The following is a 24,461-nucleotide window of genomic DNA, read 5'->3' as shown; positions in this document are numbered from 1 at the left end:
AAAAATACCGATAAATTAGTTCCTTTAATTTTCCGGAAAGAGAAGTTGTAGGTGTAACATTACTGGTAATTCGCCGGAATGCAGCGCTTTGTGAACGCAGAAGAAAAATTGCCAGAAAGAGCGTGTTCATGCTTAGAACTTGCTGACATGAGAAGTCTACTCCAGCCAATCAGAACATTCCGACACATTCACATCCGTGCTGTTTAAGAAAATAAAAATGAGTATTTTAAATGAGACATTTGGCTGTTATATGTTGGTCAGATAACGTTTCTATGTTCCTTCTTTATGCCAACGGTGTAAAAAATTATCGATACAAAACTTATGATAAGCCATTGTTTGTTTACCTTCAAGCTCTGCTTCAGTTGCTTGACACGTGTGCACGTGAAGCAGCCGGTGAGCACCAGAACAAACACAAATTATTAACATCTCAACAAGCAAAAGTGTTCCTCCAAATGTTTTCACAATACTTATCCATCCACAGAGTTAGTAATGTAGTTAAATGTTTACAAATACAAGCGCAGCCATTTAGGGGTAATTTCTGGTTAATGATGTCAGAATTCATCGATATTTTGGAACGGATGAGTGAATGGTCTTTTCCGGAAAAATTCCGAACAGCATTTTTTTTAATTTACCAGTAAAGTCTTTCCAGAAATTTTCCGAATATTTACCGATATCACTGGGTGAAAGGGGCTTATGCCATGAAGGATTAAAACAGTTCTGAAGGCAAAAGGGGGTCCAACCTGGTACTAGTAAGGTGTATCTGATAAAGTGACCGGTGAGTGTATTTTGGAGCATTGGAACAAAACACATTTATTAAACAGAAATGGATTAAAATAATATTTGTCACCAAACGTCTTTATAAATAGTAAGATAATACCATTAAATTCAAATAAAATGTCACAAAAATAAATTACAAAGTACAAAATTTAAACAATTTTCTATATGTTTTGCTTCTCTTGATTTTTCCTTTTTTTTATTATATTTAATATTTAACTCTAAACATTTGCCTGTATTATTTTACACCATTATTGTAATTTATTTCGTTAGATAAGCTAAAGATTCCACTTTAGTAGTGAATATTAATCTAAGATAGATTTGAGAGATCCTGAGGACTGCATATTCAAACAAAATCTTTAAATCTGAAAAGCATGTAATCTGCTTCACACATTTGTTCACATGTTGTGCGTCACACGAAGAAAACTTTGGTACTACAGAAAGGGACTGAATGCAGTCACTAGAGCTACCACTCATTATTGGCCATTTATCTAAACAGAAAGATAGCACAAATGTCAAAAGAGCTTTGGATGCATTAACACCATGCAGTAATTACTGTAATTACAAGATGATAACACGTGACTGCTCACTCACATCCTTTCACTTACAATTGTGTTTCTATGGCTACACTCTCAATGGCTAAATTATTGTGCAGTGGTCCGGTGGTACAGCAGTCACATGCTACAAGTATAGCAGCTCTCAAAACATTCAGTTCATAAGTTATAATTACACAGATATGACCAAACATCAGAAACAAAAAGACACTTTGAACGTTCACAAGAAGACCAACCAGGATAATCTCAGAGGCCCAGGTGAGTAATGTTACAATAAATTTACATTCAAGAGCTCATAAACATATAAAGTAATGATTAAAGTGATGTTAAAGTAATGATTCAGAGGTATTTTATGGAAAGGAAAGAAAAGGAGAACGGAAACAAAAGAACAAAAGGAAAGGAAAAGGGAAAGAAAACAAAAGAGGAAAAGGAAAAAAAAGAGAAGAACAGGAAAGGAAAAGGGAACAGAGAGAAAAAAAGGGAAATTAAAGAGGAAATGGAAAAAAGGATGAGAAAAGGAAAGGAAACTAAGGGAAATGGAAAGAAAAGAGGAAAAGGCCAACCAGGATCATCTCAGAGGCCCAGGTGAGTGATATTACAATTCGTTTAAATTCAAGAGCTCATAAACATATAAAGTAATGATTAAAGTGATGTTAAAGTAAAGATTCAGAGGTATTTTATGGGGGGGGGAAGGAAATGAAAGGAGAAAGGCAACAAAAGAGCAAAAGAAAAGGAAAGGAAAAGGGAAATGAAACAAAAGAGGAAAGGAAAGGAAAAGGGAAAAAAGTAAGAAAAGATTTGGAAAAAGAAAGGAAAGGAAAAAGAAACAGAGAGGAAAAAAGGAAAAGAAAAATGAAAAAAAGGAAAGGAAAGGTGAAAAGGAAGAGAAAGGAAAGGAAATGAAAGAGGAAAGGGAAAGGAAAGAGGGAATAGGAAAGGAAAAAAGGAACAGAGGATAAAAGGAAAGGAAAAGGAAAGGAAAAAAGCAAATGAAACAAAAGGAAAGGGAAATGAAAAAGGGAAAGGTTCGAAAAAGATAGGAAAAAAGGAAAGGGGAAAAAGGACAGGAAGGGAAATGAAATGAAAGAGGAAAATGAAAGGAACAGGAAAAAGAAAGGAACAGGAAACAAAAGAGGAAAAGGAAATTAAAGAAAAAAGGAAAAGAAAGGAAAGGAAGATGAAAACAAACAGTTTTTAAAAAAATAATGATTCAGATGTATTTTATGGAAAGGAAAGGAGAAAGAAAACGAAAAAGCAAAAGGAAAGGAAAGAAAAAAGAAAAGGGAAAAAATAAAGGAAAGGAAAGAAAAGGAAAAAGAAAGGGAGCAGAAAGGAAAAAAGGAAAGAAAAAAGGAAAAGGAAAAAAGGAAAGGAAATGAAAGAGGAAAAGGAAAGAAAATGGTTGGGAAAAGGAAGAGAAAGGAAAGGAAATGAAAGAGGAAAGGGAAAGGAAAGAGGGAATAGGAAAGGAAAAAAGGAACAGAGGATAAAAGGAAAAGGAAAGGAAAAAGCAAACGAAACAAAAGGAAAGGGAAATGAAAAAGGGAAAGGTTTGAAAAAGATAGGAAAAAAGGAAAGGGGAAAAAGGACAGGAAGGGAAAGGAAATGAAAGAGGAAAAGGAAAGGAACAGGAAAAGGAAAGGAACAGGAAACAAAAGAGGAAAAGGAAATTAAAGAAAAAAAGGAAAAGAAAGGAAAGGAAGAGGAAAACAAACAGTTTTTTTTAAAAATAATGATTCAGATGTATTTTATGGAAAGGAAAGGAGAAAGAAAACGAAAGAGCAAAAGGAAAGGAAAGAAAAAAAGAAAAGGGAAAAAATAAAGGAAAGGAAAGAAAAGGAAAAAAGAAAGGGAGCAGAAAGGAAAAAAGGAAAGAAAAAAAGGAAAAGGAAAAAGGAAAGGAAAGAAAAGGGAAATGAAAGAGGAAAAGGAAAGAAAATGGTTGGGAAAAGGAAGAGAAAGAAAATGAAGGGGGAAAAGGAAGAGAAAGGAAAGGGAAAAGAAACAAAAGAGGAAAAAGAAATGAAAGGGAAAAAAAGGAAAGAAAAGAGGAAAAAGGAAATAAATTTTGACAAAATTAAGCCTCAAACTACAGTTTTAATATTGGCAAAATTGCATATTATTTCAGCCTCACTGATCTATAGAGAGAAATTACATCATTACAATAGTTGCTATCAGTCTGGGCCATAGGAAAGTAATACTAATGTTTCCTAAAATAATGTATTTAAATACCCACCTTACTCCTACATAAAGTCCAGTGTTTCCTTTAGGATTTTTTCCAGCTGTGGTGGCAGGCCTTTTTTTTAACACAGATCTACCAACTACCTGGCGTAATTTTAATGACAAATGTCATGAGCGCATTTATGTAATAGCCTACGAGCATGCGCTAATCAAGCGCAGATCTTCTTGTGCGCTCTCAAATAAACACTGCTGAAGTGTGATTTAGTGCGTTTATGTAGCAAGTATGTCTCCAACATTTATTAGATATGCTAGGAATATTTATGAATGTCTCCAATAGAATTACAGAGCGTATTAATGCATCCTGAAGTAAAGTGAAACGGCTATACGTCGTGTTTGCTGGCCTCACGCATCACGCACCTGTCAGTCAGGTCAGTCAGCACTTAACCTTAAAGGGTTAAACAAATGACGCACAGCACTACTATGGTTACAGAAAAGTTTGCGCTGTTATAATTTACGCACCTTTTAAAACATTTTGGTGCGATTATCACTCACTATTAAAAAACACGGCTGAATGTTTTGAATGGAATGTTGTAATGTAGCCGTGGCAGGATCAATCTTGATGTGGCGCCCTTCCATGGAAGAATGAATGTAGCAGAAACCATGTAGTGAAAATTTTTACTGGACAAACTATACGACTTTTATGCTTAACCTAAAGGCACAATCTGTAATTTTTCACTAAAATATCAAAAAGGTGTAAAATTTACTTACATTATCTAAATGTCATCTAAAGAACGTTCAAATCCAGATAAATAATCTATTTTAACTTGTGATAAGAACTGTGTCCTGTTGTGCCACCATGCTAATGACGTCACACATAGAAATGTTTGTAGAAAACAGGGAAACACCGCAGATGCTTTAATATGCTGTGCGTTTTATAAGACTGCACATAGCAGCATTGTAACAGAAGCCTAAAATACATTTAGTATGACAAAACAGCAACGCTTCTTCCCCACGTGATCATGACCAGAAGAAAAGGAAGTGATGGACTGGGGCATAATAAAAGCTCTGCTGCTTTCGTGCCATGACCCGCTTGTTTCTCATTACACTCACTTAAGCGCCTTTCAGCCTTAGGCCCGATCTCAATTCTCCCCCTTAGCCCTTCCCCTTACCCCTCGTTTTGCGCATGCCCATGAAGGGGTAGCGGTGTCCCAATTCTCTTTAGCTTGAAGGCGTAGGGCTAAGGGGTATACAACCCTTCAAACGAAGACTTTTCCGGACAACACTTAACACCAAGGGGTAAGAAAATTTCCCAGAATACACTAGCTCCAGCTGCACCCGGAAGTAAGGAGATCCACAAATTAGTATTTCTTGTCATTATTAAGACTTTTTACAACAAACAAACACATGTTTAATATATTCATAACCGTGTTCATGTTTTACCGTCATGCTTTAAAAAAAAAACGCTAAAATAAAAAACGCTAAATTTTGCAATCTATTTGCGATCTATAATCCCTAATCATAACTCCTGTACTGCAGTCCCACAACTTTCTGACACTCGATGACACTGGAATACCCTGTCAGAAAAGTCTAATGGCTGTTAATGAGCATTTTACAGTGTCTGCTATAATGTTATTGCTGTTTTTGTGTGTTTACATTGATGAGTATGGTCACAGTATTCCGATCTTATTGCCACATTAGATCATAATGATAACATAATATATGCCTTCAGTGATTTCCTGAAGATAAATACTAAAAAATAACACAACTGGAATCACTCCAGCCGTCGTAATCATCTGATCTCATATGAAGCAAGAAATCGCGAGGACAAATGATGACGTGTGCAGGTACTGTAGTGCTGTCCCAATTCTTAGGGGTAAATTTTGACGCCCTTCCCCATAACCCTCGGTTGTAAAGATCAAGGGGTAGGAGTACAAAAATAGAATTGGGATTGGGCCTATAGCTACCTTCACAATATGAGCAAGTTGCAGAGGCGAAGCAGCCAGTGAGGATTAATTTCAATGAAGGGCTGGCAACTTTCTGGCGATCTCCATCTACGAGAGTGATAACAGAGACTATATAATACACAAGACATGTCACTCGTATAGTTTTAAAAGGGGTAAAGAGTAACGGCCAATATAGCAAATAAAGGCCTGCCTACTAGTGCAGGTGACAATTATCGGTTGCTACAGACTGACGTTTCTCTGGGGGAAAAGCTCGGACTAGTTGTGTGATTTTACGACAGTTTGGTGGTCAACAAATACACTGGAATCTCAGCGAATTCTTGCTTCACAGAATTAAAGAAATGTCCACATAAAGCTTGAAATCTCTATTTTTAAAACCAGCACATTTTTGAACCAACTATACTAAACTAAAGGTTTTTTTGTTTTGTAATCTGTCGAACACAAGGTACAGTCCCGTCCTGTCAAACACACGTCACATGACAGCAGCAACTACTCAAACACCCACAAACGTGTAAACAAAGACTCGCTGTTATTTCTGGAAGAGATCACCATCAAGACCAAGTCGTGAATTACTTCCGAAGACCAGCGCGATCTGACGAAGCATAATTCAGAGGATGATAAAGTGTAACACGGACAAAAATGAGGTCGGTGTCGTGATCTCGTTTCCTTTCAAGTGCGCATTCCCATTAGCTCAAGCAACCTGAAAAAAAAAATGCTGATTTTGTTTGATTTTAATGTGTAGAAACAAAACTTATGAGATGGTTGTTGTTAAATTTTATTGGTGATTACAATTTTTTAATGTAGTAGTAAGCTTGTCAAACAGTTTTGAAGAATTTGATGTTTCCCCATTCAGACAAAGCCAGAGCACATTGCCTGAAAGGCGTTTCAAAGATGGCCACTGAGTGAAATGACTTGCTTTAAAGGACCTTTGTTGACCGAATTTGGGCATGGCGAGCGATACAACAAAGCTAAGAATTCTACAACCTTATGTTAATGAAAAGTATCTTTGTTGAGCTATTGTAGTTTGTTGAGCTGCTAGTGTAAATGTGGCATTAGTGGCTGATAACACCGAACACATTTTTTTGTGATGAAAGGCGCCTTTTATGATTTACTAACGCCCGCAAGCTTTTTGCACACCGCCGTTGCGCGCTGTGCGCTCGCAGTTAAAAAAAAGCCAACTCTGATTTTGTTATCCAATCAAATGAAAGCGGAGGCGGAGTTTTCGTTGAGATGACGTGTTTTTGTTGTCAAGACGACTACAGAGATTTTGAAGATAGAGAAGAGGCTAGTGGTTACTGTTTTGAGTTATTCAGAGCTATATGACTTCACAAATCTTGAATATCACAATATCATTAAATATTCAAATTATACCAATATCAACAGCAACATTCACGCACAATAGGCAGCTGAATCAGTCGTTGCCTAGCAACATAAAAAGCGCATCCTCACTTTTTTTTTTCTTATCAACAAAAAAGTACTACCATGATAACACATTTTGAGTAATCTAGCTCATCTATGAACATGATTTCTGCAGTCCTTTAGGACGTAATCAAGTTGACAGCTACCGTTATTTCCACTTAGTTACTGCATGTAACAAACTTTGTTTGTTGTGAATACTCGCCCTCTGGTTGTGAAAATGACATGCTGTGCCTTTAAGAAAAACCTGCTTTTCCTTTTGATTATTTAAAATTGTTCTTAAGTTCATTCAGATCAACTGAGGTTTTTAGATGAAGGCTAATAAGTCTAAATGAGGAATCTATCCAATTATAAACTGACCATTTGGGTCAGCTACTAAATCCCTACCCAAGGAATATACAAGCTCTTCAACTTGTTTGCTTTTTTTTTGGTCCAGTCTTCAGCCTCTCTACTCTCAGAACAAGTCATACTGTGCTTGGTATTAATAAAATGGCATTTTCAATTTTCTAAACAACACTGCAAAGGGACGCAAAGATGATTACAAAGGATTTCTCCATATACAAAGAAAGAGCCAGGCTAAAAAAAAAAAGGGAATGGAGAGAAAAGCCTTGGAAATGCTTTGCTTTAATGTGTTTGTGTGTGTTCGGGGATGATCACACAAAACAAACAAACAGTACAAATTCCCCTGGGGCCAGATGTTTAAGCAATTTAGAGACAGCCGGTCAGTGAATAAATGAATGTGGACAAAGAAATCGGAACCAGATTACATGTTCTTGATCCCTACAGTGAAACGAGAGAGAGAGAAAGAAATGAAAAAGAGGCATTTGAGGCTGTGGGGAAGCATCTAGAGATCATTTTTCCTCAAATAAGCGTCTGCATCCAGTGCCTTTCATCCCTCTCAGCTGAGAGCCTTGTTTTCAAAGCGGCTCTGCCATCTTTTGCTCTCTCTCTCTCCCCCTTTCACGCTGCACTTTTCTTATGTTTTTGTTTTCTTGGTCATTTTCTTCCTTGTTACAAATGAACGGCCCAGAATATCTGGACTTGCGCTGGGGGTAAAATAAGGAGAAAATGTAAGGTTTTCTGGTATACACCCCTCAAAAACAACATTCAGTGCGGGTTACTATCAGCTTACAATCAAGAATCAGACAACATTCTGTAAAAACAACATTTTTGTTTTTTGTTTTTGGCCATTTTCTTTCTTGCAACAAATAAACAACCCAAAATATCTGAACTTGCCCTTGGTGTAAAATAAGAAGAACATGTAAGGTTTTCTGGCATACACCCCCTCAAAAACATCATACAGTGTGAGCTACAATCAGCTGACAATCAAGATCAGACAACATTTGGTAAAAACAACATTTTTGTTTTTGATTTCTTGGTCATTTTCTTCTTAAATGAACGACCCAGAATATCTGGACTGTGCTATGTGTTGAAAAAAGAAGAAAATGTAAGATTTTCTGCTGTACAACCCCTCAAAAACAACATTCAGTGCAAGGTACTATTGCCTGACAATAATCAGACAACATTTGATAAAAACAAAATTTTTGCATTTGATTTTTGGTCAATTTTTCCTAAATGAATGACCCCGAATATTTGGACTGTGCTATGTGTTTAAAGAAAAAGAAAATGTCAGATTTTTCTGCTGTACAACCCCTCAGAAACAACATGCAGTGCAAGGTACTATTGCCTGACAATAAAAAGATAACATTTGGTAAAAACAACATTTTTGTTTTTGATTTCTTGGTCATTTTCTTCCTAAAAGAGTGACCCAGAATATCTGGGTGGTGCTAGTGGTTAAAAGAAAAAGAAAATGTCGGGTTTTTAGTTGTACAACCCCTCAAAAACAACATACACTGCAAGTTACTATTGGCTGACAATCAAGATCAGACAACATTTGGTAAAAACAACATTTTTGCTTTAGATTTTTTGGTCCTTTTCTTTCTAAATGAATGACCCAGAATATTTGGACTGTGCTATGTGTTAAAATAAAAAGAAAATGTCAGATTTTTCTGCTGTACAACCCCTCAAAAACATTCAGTGCAAGGTACTATTGCCTGACAATAATCAGATAACATTTGGTAAAAACAACAATTTTCTTTTTATTTTTATTTTATCATTTTCTTTCTAAATGAATGACCCAGAATATCTGGACTGTGCTAGGGGTTAAAATAAAAAGAAAATGTAGTATTTTTTGTTGTTGTTGTACAACCCTTAAAAAACAACACTCACTGCGAGTTACTATTGGCTGACAATCAAGATCAAACAACATGTGGTAAAAACAAAATTTTTGTTTTTTAATTTCATGGTCATTTTCTTCCTAAATGAACGAGCCAGGATATCTGGACTGTCCTGGGGGTTAAATTAAGAAGAAAACGTACGATTTTCTGCTGTACAACCCCTGAAAAACAACATTCAGTGCGAGTTACTATTGGCTGACAATAAAGAATCAGGCAACATTCGGTAAAAACATCATTTTTGTTTTTGACGTCTTGGTCATTTTCTTTCTAAATGAACGACCCAGGAAATATAAACCATGCAAGGGAAGAAAATAAAAAGAAAAATGTCATTTGCCTTTTTTTTTTTTTTTTTAGGTCCATGATTATATACACATTTCAGAATAAATAAAAGTATTTGGGGACAAGAAATTATAATACTTATTTTTTATTTATATTTATTATTAAATTATTAATATTCATTTCATATTCAGATTTATTTTATAGGTTTAACAAAGATTAATTGTATTTAGTTATTTAAACGATGAAGGCTATGTCGTGTTGTTTTACATTTGATTGTTCGATTTCTGTTTGTTTCATATATTTTATGCAGATGTGTTCCCTAACAAAATCCCAGAAATCAATATAAATAAGTGAATTCCTTAGCTTCAAGTCATCTGGTGAAATTGTCTTACTAAATATCGCAATGTCGTTTTTTTTCCCCCAATATCATACAGCCCTACAGTATTCCAGAAGATACTTTTTCCTGTTCATCTTGCTTATCATCTTTTCTTTCCATGTGGTTGTCATCAAGGTCATCTTGAAGAATAAACTGCAGCTAAAGTACGTATCGTTACATCTGTATTCAACAGATGAGTCTTCTCAGCTCATTCATTATTTGTTTGCATGCAGACGAGTTCTAATAGGTGTATATCTTATAAGTATTGTAATTATTCTGTGCAGAGCAAATTGAGGTCTGTGAACTTCTTCACCATTCTAACTTGTGCCAGATTTACATTTTGTAGCCACTTCTGAACAGTGCATTTCAGAGAATCTGCTGAATGTGAAGGAAAGGAAGTAAATCTACTGTAAATAGAAGTATAGTTACTCTCAGAACATTTCATTACCTTCTTACCCAGATTTTTTATAATATTTAAATGTTCTTTAAACTAAGAAACAACTGGTTCTATGAAAATAAAATCTTCACTAAAGGATAAGTGGCCCATAATATGGCTATAATGCAATGGCTATTATGAGCTGACCATTGGTTTTTGTCTTTTTCGGTAACATCTTACAATAAGGTTGTATTATTTAATGCATTTACTAACATTAATAAACAATAAACAATACATGTATTACAGTATTTGTTCATGTTAGTTAACATTAGTAAATGATTTGTTAGTAAATGATCACTGATAGTTTGTTAACTCACAGTGCATTAATGTTTACACCCATGAATGTGGATGTTAAATACACGGTGAAACCCAACAGTGAAACTGCCTAAATTTAGTTTAAAATATAAATATAAGTTAGTTTAACTTATATATTTTTTAAAAGTGGCTTTGACTTAATGAATGCTAGAAGCAATATCAAACCATTTGAGTAGTTATATAGTTGTTTGGACTTAATTTGTTCTATTAACTGAACTCGATATTGATTTGACAACTGAAGTTAAAATGTTTAAGTTACTATTACTCTAAATGTTTGATGATATCAACATAAATAATGTGTGTGCATGACTCAATATATAAAGTTGAAGTCAGAATTATTAGCCCCCCTACGAATTTTTATTTCTTTTTTTAAATATTTCCCAAATGATGTTTAAGAGAGCAAGGAAATATTCACAGTATGTCTGATAATATTTTTTCATCTGGAGAAAGTCTTTTTTTTTTTTTTTTTGGCTAGAAAAAAAAAGCAGTTCTTATTTTTTAAAAGAACATTTTAAGGTCAAAATTATTAGTCCCTTTAATCAATTTTTTCCCACTACAGAAACCATCGTTATACAGTAACTTGCCTAATTACCTTAACCTGCCTAGTTAACCTAATTAACCCAGTTATGCCTTTAAATGTCACTTTCAAATATTATTTACTTTCATCATGGCAAATAATCAGTTATCAGAAATAAATAGTTATCAGAAATGAATTATTAAAACTATTATAAGAAATGTGTTTTAAAAATCTTCTCTCACTAAAATAGAAACTAGGAAATATTTTTTTACAGGAGGCTTAAATACCGGAGGGGGGAGGGGTGGGGGTGGATTGGGGGGGTAATAATTCTGACTTCAACTGTAAATTCAAGTTTACAGTACTCAAACCATTTTGGCTCAAAACAAATGATTTGCCACAGTCAGTTCCCTCAAAACATTTAAGCTACCTTAACTTATTGGGTTTTACAGTGTACATTACCTAAAATAACTAATGGTACCTTATTGTAAAGTGTGACCCTTTGTTCTAGCTTAGTTTTGTAAAAATATGATGAATGAGGATTGTAATCATTCAAACTATCTGTATTATAACTATGAATCAAATAGGGAAAAGTAAACATCAAGTAACCCCTTTTTTTAGTTTTCACTTCATTCACTAGATGGTAACCCTTTCGTGTAGGTTACAGTTAACAGTGTTAAACTGTTAACTAACACTATTTTAATAAGCTTCTAAGTTGTTTATTATCAGTTAGTAAGGCAGAAGTTGTGTTTAGGTTTTGGGTATTATGGATGCAGAAATCATACTTTATAAAAGTAATAGGCAGGTAATAAGCCAGTAGTTAGCGATAATGTGAATTGTGATCTAAACTAAAGTGTTACCCACTAAATATCCACCTACATTTGTCTCTATGAACAATAATCATGATCACTAAAATTAAAACTTTGAATAAAATTTTTTTATGAGTGTCAACAAAACCGACGCTCACCTTAAAATGTACTTGTAATATCGTCTAAAGTTTCCCACAAGAGCTGTATTTACTGCATAATTTCTTCAGTTTGTAACAGACTTGAGTTCATAATAAAAGTGCAAAATAAATAAGAGTATCCACACTTGCAAAACTAAATTAGCAAATAAATAAAGAATAGCAGTGTGTCTGATAAGAACAGCATTAAAAGGATCATAAAGTCAGCTGAAAGGTCTGTTGGAGTCAAAATGACATCTATCGAGGTACTTTATCAACAACGTTGTCTGTCAAGGGCAAATAACATTTTAGGGGATCCAACCCATGCTGGTCATAGCCTGCTCTCACTCATGCCATCAGGCAGGCGTTACAGAAGCCTGAGGAGCAAATCAGTGCAGTTTCGAGATTTTTTTTTTGTTTTTATCCTGTCATTATAAGACTTTTGAGTAATACCATTTCTTAAGCATTGTTGATAGCTAAAAATAAATCAATAAATTTGTTAAACTAGCAAAAATTGTTAATATTACAACAAATGGTGAAATAGGTATTTAAGTATTAAGTTATTCTCTTCAGAGATTTTTTAAAAATAAGTTATATCTTATATAATTAAATTTTTTATATTTTTATGGAATTATAAAAGCTTATTGATCATGTTAGGATTTTAAAGTGTTTGTATAGTGATGTTTTTTTATGTTCTTGTTGGGTCTGTTGCAACATAATTTCGTTCTGCATTACAATTCTATTGTGATGATCTGAATGACATAAATAAAGGAAACTGACTGAACTGAAATTAGCAAAAGCTGTCACTGGGACAATACAATTTCCACAAACAGTACCCTTTATCTCTATCTTTTAAGGTACCAATTTGGACCATTTAAAAAAGGCAAAAATGTGTTCCTTTTTAGAAAAAATACCACAAAAATAAATGTGTAATTGTTTTTTATATTCATAATTTAATTCTAATTCCATAGTTCTTCCCATACCAAATCACAAATTAAATTAAATTTAAATTCAAGATTCCTTACACAATACACAATCAAAGCTCGGAGCGATCCAAAATGTTTATAGACCAAAAGGAAAACACAATGTAGTTTCAAAAAGCAGATAACAGGAAATGCTCTACACTTGGGGTGAAAAATTCTCCCTTAAAACCCCCATCAAAGAGAAAATGCCCACTAAACAGCCCATCTGCGACTGATGAGGCAGCAGCACAGGCCAGATAAAGGGATGTCAGCCAGACCTGCTGCTCTGCTTCAATGAGAGAACACACAGATATACCTTTGGATCAGGCCCACGAGGAGAGAGCAGAGTAATTGTTTAAATGGGTTACAGGATGGGGGTGTTCAGACAAAGAAAAGGAAAAAATGAGGGGAAAATATGACAGCCTGAAATTAATGGGAGGGATTTTAGAAAGGGGGAATGAATTAGGGATTTAGAAGAAAAATTAGAGATTAGTGTGCTTTACCTCATTATACAATAAATTGGGCTTAGATAAAATGCATTCAAATGTCATCGTTTTAAAAATTGCAAATGCTTTTTATCATAATATTATAGCTATTTTATTATATTAGTAGGTGACTTTTAAGTAAAAAGTAGTTTGTTTTTTTCAAATTTTCTATGAAGTTATTTTAGTTAAAAAAAAAAACATTTTGTGAAAATAACATTGTTTTTCCCATGTCTGAAACCTTTCTAAAACTGACTTTTGTTGATCAACATGTTTATATTCTTCTAATGAAACGACGCAGAGTAAAAAAATGCATTATCATTTAAAAACAAAACTTTATGCAAGTAAAATTGGTTTATTATTAATGGTTTTTGATTACTAAGTTTACAGGATAATATTTATGTCGTTTTAACACTGCTTTGTAATAAATATACATGTAAGATTCATACATATACTGGTCTTGAGCGATCATACATTCAAAGTCATTTCAATTCCCTTTATTTCAGTGGGGTTAGTGATAATTATCAAACTATATGTTTCTATAATTCTCATGCCATGACTCAATAAAATAAATAATGATTAAGTACTCAGTTTGTCTGGATTCACAGTTGTGTGTTTATGTAAAATGTAGTTTTTATTATATTCTGTAAATCCCATGATGACAGTACTTTCATATTTATAAAATAATGTTGCAAATTGCAAACTTTTTTGTATAAAACTAAAAATGTTTTTAGACAGCTTTTTTTATTCAGTTTAACTTTCATATACTGAACAAAATAGCAAAAAAAAAAAAAAAGATTATTTTGTATTTAAAAGAAATGTTATCGCACTGTTCCAGCAAAAAACAAATCACATTTTATTCAAACTCATACTGTATACAAATAAAAGAAACAGAAAAAAATGAACATTTTCAAGTGATTTTTTTTCCATATTTGTATGTTTCTAGCTTTATGGTTGTATTAAAGTTTAACGTATAACTTTCAAAGAATTACTTTCGGATTGAAATTCTCTTGCAAAAATTACTTGATTTAGGAGTAAATGGTGATCTTATTTGGTGGATTAAAGATTTCCTTTTACATCGTCCTCAAAGAGTAGTTGTTACTGATAATAAATCAGTGCAGACCAACACCCGCATCCGTATTATGCAGAGTTTTTATGCAGCATGTGGTATGAACTTCCATTAAAACAACACTCTTTCAGCAATTCATAGTTGCATCCAGTATCTCGTTTGTCAGAGGCAGTCGGGGGGAATGGGGGGGTTGCTGGGGGGCATGCATTAAATGATTCTGAATGAAAGTGAAAATGCCAAACTGCAGTTAAAGTCTACAAATTAAAAACGAAACACCCGAAATAACATGAAACTCCAGAGGTAATGTGAATAATATGGTGACGCAATGACGTTAATCGAATTATGTGTTACAAGATGTAAAATGGGATCTTGAAAGGAACATTCAAAAAGCAACTCATGTTAACACCTTAATCGTAATATTGTCTTAATTAGATTAAGGCAAATAATTTGATTACTGATGTCCATGTAAACATAGTCAATGAGAGAGCGTGTTGCGAGGGAACAGACGGTCGCCTTTTTCACAGTACATAAATCAGTGCACTGTTCTACTAACTGAATAACTAAGGATATAGGTTTATTTCAGTAGGAATATCCAGTATGTTAGTACTTACTAAAGACGCAAACGGTTTGACGACAACTCTGTTCAATTTAATGAACTGGTTCGAAAGATTCACTTAGAAGATTTGGTTAAAACAAACGATTCATTCCCGAATCCCCCGTTATCACCACAGACAGTCACAATGTTACAGTCACAATGGCAGGCCGGAGAGATTTTTGCAAGGAATGCTTGTTATTTTTAACTCCTCGAAGAAAAGGAGTGGATTGTTGTTAAGTGTAGATTATGTGTAAGAAAACTCTTGACAACTGCAAGAAACACGACATCTAAAAAAAAATGGATGCAAAGCACTACACTCGCACCCCACCTCCAGCTAAACAACAAATGATTGACATCAGTTAATCTTCTACCGGTAAAACAATTAATTAGACAAAAATTTGTTATTGCTTTTATTGTTGAGGAGATACAACCACTGTCTAAGTGACTACGTTTTGTAATAAAATAAGATTTTTTTCTCTTTTGGGAATTGATTTACACATTTGTTAAGGCCATGTGAAGCAATTTATTCAATGTATAAAGCTCAAAGGTTTATTTAAATTTGGGGATGATTTTTATCGGCTTCCTGTTCATTTTGTTGTTAAACATTTTAAAGGTTTAAAATCTGCTTTTGCCTTAATAAATTATTGCATGTAAGTATTAGGCTTTATTGCAGTCTTTATCTCAATAGACAGTGAATTTACTTTTCTGATAAAACAAAACATTCAAAAGTACCAAACATGCTACATACTTTAATTAATTTGTATATACAGCATGTATAGCTCTGGGTTCAGAAAGTTCTCAAAATAAAATATTATCCTACATTTTTTAAAGGTAAATGAAGGTGTAGGTTATATATGGGGTTTGTTAAATGCAGAGCTTCTCAATAAAAATTGTGGAAGCAACACCTGCAAGTTCTGAAAGAGATAAAAATCTCAGCCAAGTATATAGAAAAGTAACACAAAAGTAACTCAAAAGCACAAAACAACCAAGTAACACGATTAGCTACTTTCTTGGGGAGTAACCCAATATTGTAACGAACTACTTTCAAAAGTAACTTTCCCCAACACTGTTCTGGAGATGGCATACAAGAACTTGGTTGAAAGTGGTGCGAGTTTTAACATGATTGCATGGTATGAACTGTTGCCAATAAAGGAAAAGCAAAAACTATGTCAGTAGTAAAAATTGCCAGTGCAATTGTAGTTAAAGCACAAAAAACTAATGAAATTTATTCAAGAATTAAACAGAAAGATTGCCATTATTGAAACATGCCATTATTGTAGACTGTTCCCATCCTAAAATATAACATTTCAATTCTTGCCACCAAAAAAGAAGTTTTAGGCAACCTCAAGAAAAGAATAATGTGCATCAAATAGGTTAAATACGGTGTTTTGAGTATGTATAGGGTTTTAATGGAGTTTAATGTGATGGCATCGAATGTATTTGTGTTGCCTGTTTTTTTTGTGATATGTGTAATGTGAAGGCTGATGTGGTCGGTGAAGCCAAAGATTAATTTCCACTTGTGGACAATAAAAAAATAAAGTAGTAGCATAGTTAAAAATGCAATAACATTAAAAGCCTTTAACTTTTTAAAATTCACTCATTATTGAAAAGACTAAACAAAAATAACACAATTGTAGTTGTTGTTTTAGTTTGTCGTTGGTCATTTTAGTTTTATAAATGCATTATGAATGCTAAATTATCTTTTAAAAAAAGCACTTGTTATGACAGAGAAGATTATGAGCACTGCAATAAGCTTTATCCGAGCACAAAGGGGACAAACAGCCATTTTTGTGAGCTTTTTCATGTTATTTCCCTCAGCCTCGGGCTTGCTTGTATCCTCCCTCTCACTCCTGCATCCTCCCCTGCTCACTGGCTAAGATAAGTAGCCAAACTAAATGAGCTGGACAGCCAGCTCTCTACTGCCCAGCGCAGGTCACAAATAAAACTGCACCCCTATGATGGGCCCGAACACCATCGGTTACCCTGCTGGGGCTTCAAGAGCGGCCCTCAGCCCTCACTCTCCACCTGAGAGGCAAAAAACATGGCGCGTACACCTCAATCTTATGTGTTAGAGCGAAAGTACATCTAGCAGCTGCAGGGAACTGAGGTGAAGATAAAGGTCAAACGTTAACTTTCTCCTTCATGTAGGCGTGAGAGAAGCAAATGGAGAATACATTTGGAAATAAAATGGAAGGGAAAATAGTGTGTTTCATAACCAGCTCTGTGTTTATCTTTTTACCCTTTGCCTTTTCGTTCGGCTCTGTCTTTTTTCCTCCTTCAACTATCATTTTCTGTATCCCTTCTCAACCTCCCCCATCCCCGTTCGACCCCGGGGTCATTTATAAGGGCAAGGTCGTCCGTCTGGGGCTGAATCTGAACTCTGACCCCGTCGGCTCATCGTGCTCTAAACACACGCGCGCATCCATAAACGCCGCGCGTGCTCTTGTGTGTATTATTGTGGTCATCTCGATGCTTTCAACGGACACGCAGGCGGCAACAAAATAGAGATCGGTCACACATTTAAACCAGGAGCAAAAGCCGCAATTGCAAAGGTTAGAGCAGCCTGCAATTTATTAGTTGCTGATATTGAGGTTTCGCTGGGTGCGTTTTACAGCTGCGAATGTGGATAGGCCAATCTGATTTATTGCATCTAAATAAAATACATGTATTTTTAATAACTCTTTTCACAGAAACTCCCATAAATACCATAACGTTATTTTGTCTAATAAATAAATAAGCAATAGCATTTTCTAGGCAATGCAAGTTTATTTAAATAGCACAATTCATACACAGTTGTAATTCAAAGTGCTTTACATAACACGAATAAAAGAGACAAACATAAACCAATAAAAATCAATAATAAGTGATAAAACAGGTTAGACCTGATTTCAAAAGAATGAAAAAGAAAAGACATTAAAATAAGTCATTTTTGAGGAATAATAATGACAAAAATCAAAACTGATCAATGGCATGATATCTTAAATAACAAATAATATAGCAGAATGATATTTCCCTTTCTCCCTCCAAGCAAAAACAAAATGGCCATGTAACATAGAAACTATGTGTTCTCTAATGCTTGAATAGGCCTATATTTGCAGCAATAGCACCAGCATTTTGTGCCTTAATAACAAACATTTTGAATTCAACTGCGGGCAGTTTTGTTCTTTTGTGTGAGGAAAATTAGATTCGGCCATAATGCTCCATCTCTGTCCGTTTTAATTGCACCGGTGGTCGTTTGGCCTCTGACCCGTGGGGTCGTGAGTTACGCTGACAGCTGCTTATGAAAAAAAAAAAAAAAAAGATTGATACCGGACACTCAGCTTCTTCGGGGCATTTTTATAATAATAATAATAATAATAATAATAATAATAATAATAATAATAATAATAATAATAATAATAATAATGTGCATTCTAAAGGAGCAACATATGATTTCTCATCAAATAAAGGATCTTCTGAAAAAGACGACCTATATTGATCAGTCAATGAAGATCAGCGGTTTCCTGAAATAAGGAAGACAAAAATCCTGTCCTAAATGCAGTTGAGCCAGTGAGATTATATTCTAATAAAAGAACATAGCCTGCTAGCCTTAGCAACTAAAACAAAAACAGACTCACAGAAAGACCCGAAGTCTAGACTACAAATTAATTCTTATTTTAGTTTTACATTTGCTCCGTATATTTGTATTTCCAGTTTGTTTTGTCTCATTTACGTCAATCATATTCATTTGTGTAAATAGACACGAAAGCAATCAAGCGATTAGGCTTTAATCGACAGTTCTGAATGTAAGCTGCTATTGATGATGAGCTACATAAAATAATATGATTACTGCGAAAATACTGTCGATGGGCTATTTAATTGAACTTTTAACCAAAATAATTCCATCGTATTTCCTTATAATAGCTAAATGCAAGCATTGATTATAGACTATAACTTGAGTTTACTCTTTTTTTTATTTATTTTTTTGTTGTTGTCATTTTTCATTTTGGTTATGACATGAACATATTAATAATAATATTTAAATCTGCATTATATCAAGAACATGACTAACGTTGTAAGCTAAAGAAGAAGTGCTGATTTTAACAATTTTAACAACCAATCAAAACTGCATTATATGATCAAATGAAAGAGCATATTTTGTAATTCATAAACGTTTTAAGAACAGTCTTCTTTATTTTATATAGAAAATACATTATTTCTATAGTGAATCTTAAAGACACATTCTTTACAGGCTAGATAATAATCTTGAACAGGCGCTGTATGGGGAATTATTTTATTTATTTTATTATGCCTGCATTCAGAATATTTTTTAGATATGTATCATTTTATTTGCGTTTTATATTAGGATATTGAACAAATGTTAGGCGATGAACGTTCTATTATTATGCTGCGCAATTTGCATATAGCCTATCTGCTCGGGTTTAATTTAGCTTCCTTGAATTACTCTGCTTCAGAGAATTTTTTTAAATGTTTGAGTAGCCTACATAACTAGTCTACACTATAACACATAGCGTGACAGATATATAATTTAATCATCATCAATAATTTAAGCAAAATACGAAGATTACACGGGCTATCCCAATAAAACACCGCCTGTTTAAATAATCCTGAATGCAGAGACTAATATAAAACTAATAACGCTATTAAAATAGTTTCTTTATTATTATTAGCACTTAAATGAATCCATCAGCATATAGGAAAAATTAGAAATGCATTTTCGCTTTTCTGATATTCAGATATGTTTTCCGCAAATATTGTGCAATTTAGACGATTAGACCACCGTTTTGCTTTACATAGACTGTTTTAATTTACGGTTTTACAAAAGCTAAATATCTCGTTTGCGATGTGACAAATTAAGCTAAGAACTAATTAACCTATGTATACCGTCGTGAATTCTGAATGTTGTATCTTTCTAGATCAGAATGCAGTGGTAACTTGTTTTGTCAGCAGTATGAAGTTTTAATATTAGTCCTTAAAGCTGCACTAAAACTACATAAATATCCTAAAAATCAGTGTAACCTAATTTTAATTTATCTATTTTAATTTAAACTTTTCCCAATGGCTCTTGGAATTTCAGCACCACGTTAAAAGTGCAGTGTTGCCTCATATTAAGCCAAGTCCTGAAGATTTAAAGACATTGTATCTTTTGGGTATGTAGGCTACACGGCACCAGTGAAGAAGCTGTGGTTGTGTAGCGTTTCTTTAGTTAATATGAGGCCAATAAAAGCTACGTGTGCCTGTGTATTAACCATGAACCGTGAGAGCACCGGTATAAAGAGAGCCTGTTCAAATATTTGATGAACCATCTTCACAATGTAAACCCACAAGATGAGAATGTATCCACCTTTATGTCCAACACTACAAAACCCAAAGCCATATAAAAAAAGAAAAAAGAAAAGTTGACAATGGAAAAATACTAAACCAGTTTCTTTGTTTTTCGAGCTCAAGTTTGTTTACTGAGGCAAGAAAGCGTAATGACATTTACATTTAGTCATTTAGCAGACGCTTTTATCCAAAGCGACTTACAGGACAAGGAAGCAATTTACACAACTAATAGCAACAATGAATAAGTGCTATAGGCAAGTTTCAGGTCTGTAAAGTCTAAGAAGGGAAGTATTAGTAGTATTAGTTTTTTTTTTTTTTTTTTGGGTACAATAATGAGATCTCCATTAGCCAACAGCATTCGCGCGCTCCTTACCACTTATCAAATCGCGTAGTTATAATTTATAAAAACCTCAGGTGTAAAGAAATATCCTCAGTAAAGCATTTCAATATAAACTAATTATAGAGATCTCAAACATGAAGGCTTCTCATCGGTCGCAGACCCCTGACGAAGATGATCTCAGTACAGACAAAGTGAGCAGCCTTGCGAATTCAGTCCCTTTTCTTTTGCACTGGTACTGGTTGCTCTTTTAAAGGCAAAATCTCCACCTTTTAATTGATTTTCTCATAATTAACTCAGTCTCCTCATCGATTTCCCCCTCAGCGGAGATTCAGCCAGTGTGGCGGCAGACACTAACGGCCGTGCGATGCTGTTATTACAACGTCGTTATCAAGGATACGCCGACAAACAAATATCGACCATATTGATTACAAAGCTTCCCAAAGGAGTACACATGTGTAAGTCTAGATATTTGTCCACAAGTCAAAAGACAAAACCGAAAGGAAAGAATGCTAATGCTAGGATTTAAATCACCACAACGACTGAGCTAGTTCCAGACAAATTGTTTAAAGAGTTTTTAAATTTTAAATACAACTTAAACCTAGGCTACTACCTTAGCATTCAGTAACACTAAGACTTACAAACAGTTAGCTATATAAATATATATATATATATATATATATATATATATATATATATATATATATATATATATATATATATATATGTGTGTTCATTCAGAAATGTTTATGAGCTCCTTCGTCATAATAACAGCGAATGGCTTCGTGAGTGCACAGTATGGTCTACATTTGATACCAAAACACCAGTAATAGGCATAGGAGAGAATGAATGACAGAAAGCTGCAGTTTTCTACATCCTCACTGTAAAACACGAGCACATGCATATCTCATAAAATAGTTTTCAAATGTTCCCGCGATGCCCTGCGCCAATTACAGCATGTAGAAGAGCGCGTGCAGTGGCTCGCGGGAGGCACACCCAGATAAACAAACTGAGAGAAGCGAAGAGGGTTGTCCCGTGAATTAATTTCTATCTAATCAATAACAAGAAATCCCCGGTCTGAGCAGTGAGCAAGAAATCATTACAGGCAACAACCCTGTCCGCCTCTCTCCTGTGCAGGACAGGTTCAAATGAGACAGGACAACTTTAAAGCGTTTTTTTGAATATACGACAAACGAACATAAGTAGGGAAAGATAGCCTATATAATAACACAGAGCAGAATGATGGAGGCAGAGTATGGATGAGTTATATGAAACAAAAGCTGTCAGTTTGTTTACACAACATTACCGGCGTTTCCATCGATGAACGCGCAGTCTCCAGTCATACGTATACGCGCGAGCTGCTCGGCCACGGGAAAGAGTCGGACACAGCAACACGGGAGAGAGGAGTGATATTTGGGGGTGTTTTGTTGGGGGGGGGAAATAGAAAAGGAATCGGGTGAGGAGCCTGAATTTGAAATTAGGGGCAAAAGGTGAGGGGGTCGGGCGGAGGGGGTGCTCGCTGCCCCGCTCTGCCTTCAGCCGTTACCATGACAGCATGTTGACCGTTGCTGATGAAAAAAATGAGGTGCGAGAGAATTAGAAAATTAAGTAAAAATGTGTTAGCTTTATTTACTCGAGGTTTCACCCTTTTTTTGTTCGTTTTCTTCAAAATATGTTTTATTTTAGACTTGACTGAGAAAATAAAGCTGCCATCTATAGGTGGAATTGCTCAATTGCACACAAAAGGCGGGGATTTCACAGAAGGCCTCTCTCCTAAATACTGTGTTCTCAGCTGACTATGGTGTAGCTGCCCTACTTCAGTTTAGTTTACACCTTGTGATTTAGTAATAGTTTAATCTGCATAATTTTATTTGTGGGTATAAAGCATTATCTTTGTTACATATATAAACATTTTTCTAAGATGAAAACTTGTTGATTCATAAAATAAAAGTGTCAAGTTTTCTTTGATAGTAAAAAAAGAATCTACAGCAAACACAAAAATTAATACAGTGGCCCATGTCACTAAATCATGGCCTTTGTTTTGCGTGTATGTTTTTTGGAGGTGGGGTTGTTTTCTCTTGTTCTCTCTTCATTCATTTTTTTCCGGCCCTTTATTAATCAGGGGTTGCCACAGCTGAATGAACTGCCAACTTATCCATGTTTAACGCAGTGGATGATCCATATCCAGCCGCAACCCATCACTGGGAAACATACTCACTCATTCACACAGACACACTACAGCCAATTTAGCTTATTCAATTCACCTACAGTGCATGTCTTCAGACTGTGGGGGAAACCGGATCATCTGGATCACACAGGAAGAACATGCAGACTCCACACAGAAATGCCAACTGACCCAGCCGAGGCTCGAACCAGTGACCTTCTTTACCCACTCTGCCATCGTGACGCCCATTCTCACTTCACATTTGAAAAAATCTTAATGCTCTGAGAACTCATCTAAATCTTGGACAGTCTATTTATGAGAAAATGAACAATACTTTTATAAAATATAAAAGGGTGACAACTCCTACTACTCATTAGACACAGACTTAATTTAGCTCTTCAGCACCATGGACAGAGCTCTAAATGTACCACCCATAACACTCCTAAATACTCGTTTTCCTTTATTTTCAGATCTAATAAAACAGCAAAAACAAATCCTACCTCAAATGAAAGCAGCATTTATAAACTCCCAGGGCCACAAGTTACTGCAAACTGTAAATGAGCGGCGACTACCTCCAAGGCCTAAAATACATCTGAGACCCTGCTTCTGTCCAATGGACCCTCACCTTCACACATTTTACAGCTTTCGGAGTCAGTTTTTCTTCAAGAGCAGACCTGGGAATTTATATATTTGGTCCAGTGATTAGCTCCTAAGAACAGAAAACAGCAAAATTTCAGTGATTCCAGTTCATTTTCCTGGGAATCAAAAAAAAATTTGAGCTGTTATTGAAAAAAAAATCCCAGCAAATCTTTTTTTTTTTTAATGTAAAACATGCATATTACAATATACTGCATAACTATGTACCATACGACTGCTTGGGTCAAACAAATGTATAGAAAAAAATATTGTTTTATAGATAGAACTATTATAACAATCATTTACATAGTAAAACAAGCTTGCCAGGCACATTCAGCACTGCAAAAAAAATGCTTTTCTTTCTTAGATTTTTTTGTCTTGTTTTTAGTCCAAATATCTAAATTGCAAAAAATGCTTTTCTTGCTTAGATTTGTCTTGTTTCTAGTCTAAATATCTGAAATTTCTTATATCAAGAAGCATTTTCTAGACAAGCAAACATATAGTCTTGTTTTGAGAAATAATACGCCAATATTAAGTGAGTTTTTCCTCAAATCAAGCAAAATAATCTGCCAATGGGGTAAGCAAAATAATCTTGTTTTTTTCTTTTGACGCAAGATTATTTTGCTTACCCCATTGGCAGATTATTTTGCTTGTTTTAAGGAAAAACTCACTTAATATTGGCATATTATTTCTCAAAACAAGACAATATGTTTTGCTTGTAAAGAAAAATCTTCTTGATTTAGGATTTTTTTTTTTAAATATTTGGACTAGAAACAAGACAACAAATATAAGAAAAGCATTTTTTTGCAGTGTAAAAGTTCTTAAATCAAATAGCATTTTCTAGACAAGCAAAACATATTGTCTTAAGAAATAATATGCCAAAATGAAGTGTGTTTGTCCTTAAA

At 34.5% G+C, this 24,461-nt stretch overlaps 1 protein-coding gene across 17 annotated transcripts in view; it reads right to left on the bottom strand.

Annotated features, from left to right (window-relative positions):
- The window catches only part of pou2f2b (POU class 2 homeobox 2b), a 138,609-nt gene extending 116,463 nt beyond the window's left edge, over positions 1-22,146 (bottom strand). For all 17 annotated transcript variants that reach the window (XM_087285836.1, XM_087285842.1, XM_087285862.1 and 14 more), the window contains exon 1: positions 22,063-22,146. In XM_087285836.1, the coding sequence (XP_087141962.1) occupies positions 22,063-22,099 (37 nt within the window). In that variant the 5' untranslated portion in view covers positions 22,100-22,146. The remainder of the gene's footprint in view (positions 1-22,062) is intronic.
- Positions 22,147-24,461: the final 2,315 nt, after the last annotated feature.

The sequence above is a fragment of the Danio rerio genome, chromosome 16 (assembly GCF_052040795.2).
Source record: "Danio rerio strain M-AB ecotype USA chromosome 16, GRCz13ab, whole genome shotgun sequence".
Classification (NCBI taxonomy): domain Eukaryota; kingdom Metazoa; phylum Chordata; class Actinopteri; order Cypriniformes; family Danionidae; genus Danio; species Danio rerio.
The sequence above is the reverse complement of the archived record's forward strand: the minus strand, read 5'-3'. Positions and strand labels throughout refer to the sequence as shown.